We start from the raw sequence: 7033 nt of genomic DNA, 5'->3' as shown, positions 1-7033 counted from the left end.
ACTATATCTATATGGTTCATGGTTGTCATCTCTAGTATTCTGTGTCAATCCGTTTTGAGGAAACGAGCTGGCCTACAGGTCTAGATACCAGCTATAATATATTCATTTATGTTTTTATCAAATTATGATAACAAGTTACATAGCGTTGTCTTATTATATCAAAATTAAGAAAATGCAATGTTTATTTAGTTAAATGAAGTTTTAAGGTAGAAGTTATGCGCCAGCGGCGAGATGAATATTAATATACAACATTTTTTATAATGCTAGAGAGATTAGAAACTAAATCCCAAACAAGAAATTTTTAGATTTTACTGCTGACACTGATCCTGACCATTGCAGTAATCATAAGTTACTTCTTAGGTTTAATTAAATATCATGTAGAAGTTATATGTGAAAATTTAGTACATAATTTTGAATAAAATCTTTTAATTATAATTAATTGGAATTTAATACAAAATATATTGTAATTTTGTTTTCACCTGGGTGATGTTGGTGTTATCCTATGTGAAACAGTATCAACATCACTCACTCGGATATATTTGTAATTAACTATACTAAATACAATTTAAAATGAAATTGTGTGTGAAATTATTTGTTACATTTATTAATTCTTAAAAATACTCTAAAACTAACAAATATAATTTAATTAATATTTACTCCATATGGACTAAAAAAACATCTGATGCATGCAAAACCTATTTATTAAATATTGTAAAATATGTACTTACAGAACATGTTTAAGTTAATGAGTTGATTAATTAACTTAAAACTATAAGAGTTAAAAAACTTGAATATCTATGAAATTATGTAAAAGCAAAGTAAAAAGCTAAACCAATACTAAAACAACAAAAAAGTAACAAAATTGCATCTTGACAAGAGGAAAATATATTGTTTTGATCAGTCTTCTGGCTCTTTGATGGCCACTTCTACCATGTTAAATGTACATTTTAAACTATAACAATCAGCCATTGCTTGTAATTTATCAGTTACCTACCTCTTGGTTTGTTTCAAGCAATGATTCATAATAAAACTCATAACAAGCTAAGTTTTTTTCATAGTTACACTTGCACCACACAAGCAACTGCTGGATTTCTTTTGTTTATTCAAATTTTGATTTTGCCTTATCCATAACTTTTTCTCCTTCACTAGTCACATATAATATATATAAATTGATTTTAAGTACTTGATCTGGCCTGAGCTGCAGTCTATTTATATCTATTTTATGATGCATTTTTTTTATCAATAGTAATATCATTAATCATTTTTTCCAGTTTTGAAATCTGTGTCGGAAACTGAAAAAGAAATTTTTTTTAGCCTTACTAATGTACCTTTACTAAATGGCGAATTATAAATACTCCTCGACCTATCACTTTCCCTAGTTTCGACAAAGGTATTGCTATGACTATCTTATTACCACAAAGATACTCTCTCTCGGCAACGTGGTGTAGGGCGTCGGCAAAGGCGGTAGCCAGCAAATTAGCAGACATCTGTTCGCCTCCCCAGCTCTCGGCTCTCCCAAGAATTAAACGATTGCAATTTGTGGATACAGATTAATTTAATAATACCGTAGGTCCAACTATTAAATGACAAATGCATAAAATCCTTTGTCATTTGATTAATTCAGATTAATCACCCATGATTTATGTACCCAATTTATATACTTATTCTAAAAAAAAACTATTTTCAATGTGAACAATATTCCATAGATTTTGACATACACCCTTAAAGTTATAAATGATTTCTTATACCTATTACGTCACGTATATAACACTTAACCATATAACCTACTTATAAATATATGTTTTAAATTTACTAATTATTGACTTAAGATTTAAGAAATTATATACAGATAAGCAGACTTGAAACTAATAAAATAAAAATAATTTCTCAGTATGTAAAACATAACTCAGTTGCTATGATACTAACATTTTAAAAACAAACAAGGTACATGTTAAAGCATGGACTTAATTAATATCTAAACATCTCTGCCAATCACATCTGGTTAGCCAAGATTGTTTTGAAAAAATTAATTCTGACTAAATACTGAAGAGATATTATTCTTCCCCATTTCTATTTAGATGATGGACTTAGTTATCACTAAGGGATTATTTGGGCAATTAAAACTAACTAACTTTCTAAACTCTCTTGATAAAATAATGTAAATAAAAGACAGATTGTATTTAATATATTTTAATACAATAATATACACTTAATCCTTAAGTTACTGACACAAAGGAAAATAATATATTATGAGTTAAAAATCGAATAAAATGTCAAATTCTCACATTAAAATATAATAACTGAATAAAATTATGTTCCCATATTTTAAAATGTATGTAATATAAAATGAATGTTTTATTTTTAAATTTTTTTTATGAATTCACAAGACAAAATAAAAAACAGTCTATCATAAAAAAATTATATAATTAAATACTGTTTCAAATTAAAAGTTTATTATTCTTATTATACTTACTGCAAAATTTTTTAATTGAATTAGTAGTCATTATTAAGAATAGACAGATTATACAACAAAGAAAAGAAAAAAATATTTTCATGCATTGTATGCAAGTCATATATATAGGACAGGCATTCAAGCCCTAATCAAACATTTATTCGCGAGGCTAACTTTTCATTATTATGTTTTATAAGACGCTTCTAAGATATCTTTAAAATAAAATAAATGGTAAAATAAAAAATTTAGGTACAGCTGGATTTATGTGTGTAATAAAAATATTAATGTGATGCTATATCATTCTTTTATGCTTACCTTAACCATACTATAAAAACATACTGCTACGTAATATGATATTTGAAAATTGCAAACGTCGTCAAATGCCATCTAGTTATTAGGTGTCACAAACTTATCTGACACACAGACATACCTAGCTGTTTCTAATTACTTCAACTTAAGTATTAGGCGGTACCGCCACAGGTAGGTTTGTGGTACTTTGGTCTTGTGTTTGTCTGCGCTTTACAAAATAATAAATTAGGCTTAGATAAATTTAAAAAAAGACTGGTGGGGCTAGCTTTAGAACTATAAAACTAGAGATTTGGCACTTAAAAGACATGTGCGTTTGGAGTACATGGCAGTGATAAACCTAAATACAAAAATTGTGAACAGTATAATTATCCAAATGTATAGGTATTTCGAAATCTTACATGTATCAATAATAATAAATAAAATAGTAACATGGAATGAAATTATTGACTTCAGTCTATCTGACTGCAATTATAGTAACAGTTATGTTTTCCTTAGTTATTATCTATACCTAAGCCCATATCAAGAGTAATTGATTTAATAGCGCAATAAAAACTTTAAATTCCTTCATCACAAAGAAAATAAATTTTCTAGAACCTGTCCCTACAAAATTTCACAGATATCATATTCTAAGCAGTTAGCAATCAGTAAAAAAATGCTCCTTAGTTGCATGTATTATACCCAAAACTTATCAAGGTAATAAGTTGTTAAACAATGTAACCACTTCTTTATAATTAAATCAATGTCATAAATAAATGTATCAAATTATTACTAGAGAGACTGAGAAGTTCATTAATTTCCAATCAATCATTATTAAAAATCATTATTATTTAATAGTTAAAATTATTTCATATAAATAAATTGTGAATTTTAAAGCAATGGTCATTATAATGGTTGAATTTGTATATCATACTGAAGAGAGAGATACTATTGTAAATATTACAGAAGTATAGAAATCATATGATATAATAGATAATATGTTAATTCCATATACACAATAAAGTTAAAATAACATATTTTTCATAGAGACCAATAATTTTCTTTAGTTTTGTCTATCAAAAATTGTTAAATTATACTATATAGAATACTCAGCCTCTCATAAAATGTCAAGTAATAAAAATAGTAACTTAAGTCTTTAAAAAAAAAATTAAAATGTGATACAAATATGTATAAATAATTATTTTAAAATACCTTCAAATTTGAACCATTAAATTATATGGTGGAAAAATCAAAATGGTTCTAATACAATTGCTTAAAACTAGTTTATATAATAGCAATGACAAGTAAGTGGTATAAAATTGTCAAATTGGAAAACTTTCAAATTGTATGGCAGCCGATCTCAAGATTATTTGCTACCCCATATACTGTAATATTGACACATGTGTCCTATTTAAACATGTATTTCTATTATATCATATTTGTTAATGGGCTTTTAAAATAAGTCAAATATTACAGTTATAAAAAAGCCTCGCACACTGAATCAGAAAAAGCGTATGAGACCAGTGAAAGCTGGTTAATCTTACAGCATGACACATTTCCTTCTCTTTACAGGCTCTGGAGGCTCTAATGCAGCCAGAATCGCTTCATCAAACACATTCTTCAATCCTTTCTGGAATGAAAAGAAGATGTACTTTAGTCAAAATACTAAATGCTACAGGAGTAGAAATTTAAATAAATGAATACCTCCACAACCATATACCTTCATAGTTAGGTGTATATTATTATCATAGCTAAACTACAATAAGACATTAATTGGAATGATTTATAGTCAATTAAGTATAGCAACTAAATCTAACTAAAATGGAAAATGGCACAAAAGAGATCCATTGGTGTTGTCTACTTCAGAATAATATTATTCTATTTCATGAGCTGTTAAAAGTATCTGATTACCTGTGTCAAAGCTGAGCATTCTACATATTTCACTGCCTTTAGTTCCTTTGCAAGTTTCTCTCCTTGTTCTAGTGACACTGGCTTTTGTTTGATTTTCGCCAATTTTTCCATGGTTCCTGGATCATCTCGTAAATCTATCTGTGTCCCTACCAAAAGGAATGGTGTCTTTTGCTGATGATGAGTTATTTCAGGTACCCACTAAAAAATTATTTTTAATAATATAACTGCTAAGTCTATAAATTAATAATATGAAATAAAGACATAAGATGATAAGGTAAATATTAGTTACCTTTTCTTTAACATTTTCAAAAGAACTTGGACTCACTACACTGAAGCAAACAAGGAAAACATCTGTTTGTGGGTAACTCAGAGGTCTAAGCCTATCGTAATCTTCCTGTCCTGAAAAATAACAGACATTATTTTTACCAACTATTACATAACATACATACATTTATATACTGCCCATGTAATATTATTGACTTAGCTCTAAATATTGTTGGTCAGTTTATGCTTGAAGGACTATAGCTATTCAAAAATGAAGGGATGAGTAATATTTACTCACCTGCAGTATCAAAGAGCCCAAGGGTGTATGGCTCTCCTCCAATCATGACGGTGACTGCATAATTATCAAATACTGTTGGCACATATTCTGATGGGAATTTATTTGTTGTGTAGCTGATAAGCAGGCAAGTCTTTCCCACTGCTCCATCTCCAACCACAACACACTTTATAGTTTGCATCTTAGTTCCTTTTCTTGTCGTGTTTGCAACAAATTGTAAAAATTTGCTTATCCACTGATGTTGTTTGTCATAGCCCCCTTTTTTTAGGGTGAGGTAATCTTAAAAAAAAAAGTTATACTTATACTTATTTTAATAAAGTTATTAATATATATATAACATTACAATAGCTGATAAAACAATATAATGAGTCTTATACTTCTGAAGGAGGATAAACATCAACTTTATTAACTTATTTGGTCAAATACAATTATTTATTTTTGATCATGTCAAATGAAGAATATTATAATAAATTAATTTAAAAAGGAATGTATATGTGAATCTGCACAGTGAATACAAGTTTTATATGGAGGGCACCATCCTGTATGGTGAATGTGTCCATAAAATCCAATATTTACCTTTTCAATAGATAAAAAATACAAGACTGGGTTCAAAATTCATAACAGTTTAAAAATCTATGTTTTTGGTACTAGAATGCTATTATAACATTAAATATCATGTAATTATGCACATATACATTTCTTGAAAATTGGCCATTTTATTATATTTCATAAACTGATTGCATTATTAGTACATTCATAGACAAACAACAACAAAAAACAAGAAGCAAATTCCATGATAAATAAATAAGCTAAATTTCTAATACCATAATAGTTTAATATGCACTTAAGTTATGTTAAGAAAATAGTATTTTTATAAACAACATACTTTTAAAGAAATAGACTAACATATCTTTACAACATGTGTGCTCATCCAACCTGATAAGCCTTGTGTCATTTTGTAGGATTTACAAAAGTGGACAAATTACTATTTTGGTATAAATATACTCAAATATGTCGAGCTAACACAGTTAACTAAGAAGTTAGGTAGTAAAATGTGTATCTTCTGATGCACAAAGAAAATTTGTGAAAATACAAATTGGCACTTATTTAAAAACGTTAGTTATTAATAATAGTTTTAAAATAAATTAGAATTGAGCAGTATTATGTTTTTATATAAGAGTCGCATAGCTATGAATGAGCGTAGGTCAAATGCATATTGTTAACAGTAACTAATACTAGCATGTGCTAGTGTTTTGAAGCAATCATTGACCTTAGCATTTCAATTATGCTGTGAGCATATATTTTTTAAATATCTTCGTCATCGCACAATAATTTAAAAATCTTATCTCAGATAAATACGCCATAGCAAAAAAGGATGTGATTTCCTTTTCGTTACTACTGTACATGCTATATATCTTATATTCAGTTTATCAAATTTAATGACTAAAAAAGTAATCTGTTAAAAATTATTCTATCGCAGCCAATTTGTTTTAACTTGTACCTTCTCCAATATTAATAAAACATTTTACATAATCACGTCACATATGTAGACGTCCATTTTGTGAAGTGTCGGATCATCAACTTTGGAGTTGCAGGGTGTAACTAGAGTTTCTTTTATTATGTAGAATATAATGTACATACAGCAAACCACTTACCTTCATAAGTCACTAATATAAAACCAACTAAAACATACCTTCAATTTGTAATTTTAAGAAAGTACAGAGATATACACAAGGTACAAACTCAAACAGTGAATCAAATAATTAAACCCCTCGCCATTCGCCAATACTTTTGACAGCTGTCGGCTTGGGATTTGTGGGGTGACC

General features: G+C 28.1%; 1 protein-coding gene and 1 long non-coding RNA gene across 4 annotated transcripts; both read right to left on the bottom strand.

The window, feature by feature from the left end:
• Positions 1–683: 683 nt before the first annotated feature.
• LOC125062274 lies at positions 684–1770 on the bottom strand. Its single transcript, XR_007119225.1, has 2 exons — positions 1415–1770; positions 684–1292 (listed from the first exon to the last, which is right to left on the bottom strand). It is a non-coding gene; the product is annotated as an uncharacterized LOC125062274 (long non-coding RNA).
• A 2336-nt stretch (positions 1771–4106) lies between these two features.
• Positions 4107–7033, bottom strand: LOC125062260 (cdc42 homolog). Of its 3 annotated transcripts, none has more exons than XM_047668053.1 (5): positions 6901–7033; positions 5211–5486; positions 4938–5047; positions 4649–4846; positions 4107–4367 (listed from the first exon to the last, which is right to left on the bottom strand). In XM_047668053.1, exons 2-5 carry the CDS (start codon positions 5386–5388, stop codon positions 4278–4280), a joined length of 576 nt encoding a protein of 191 aa, XP_047524009.1. In that variant the 5' UTR covers positions 5389–5486; positions 6901–7033; the 3' UTR covers positions 4107–4277. The 3 variants fall into 3 exon arrangements, with proteins under 3 accessions (XP_047524009.1, XP_047524010.1, XP_047524011.1); XM_047668054.1 differs by having other exon boundaries at positions 6863–7007; XM_047668055.1 differs by lacking the exon at positions 6901–7033 and adding an exon at positions 6709–6806.

This window comes from Pieris napi, chromosome Z, assembly GCF_905475465.1.
Source record: "Pieris napi chromosome Z, ilPieNapi1.2, whole genome shotgun sequence".
Classification (NCBI taxonomy): domain Eukaryota; kingdom Metazoa; phylum Arthropoda; class Insecta; order Lepidoptera; family Pieridae; genus Pieris; species Pieris napi.
Note: the sequence above shows the minus strand (reverse complement) of the source record. Positions and strands in the feature narration are given on the sequence as shown.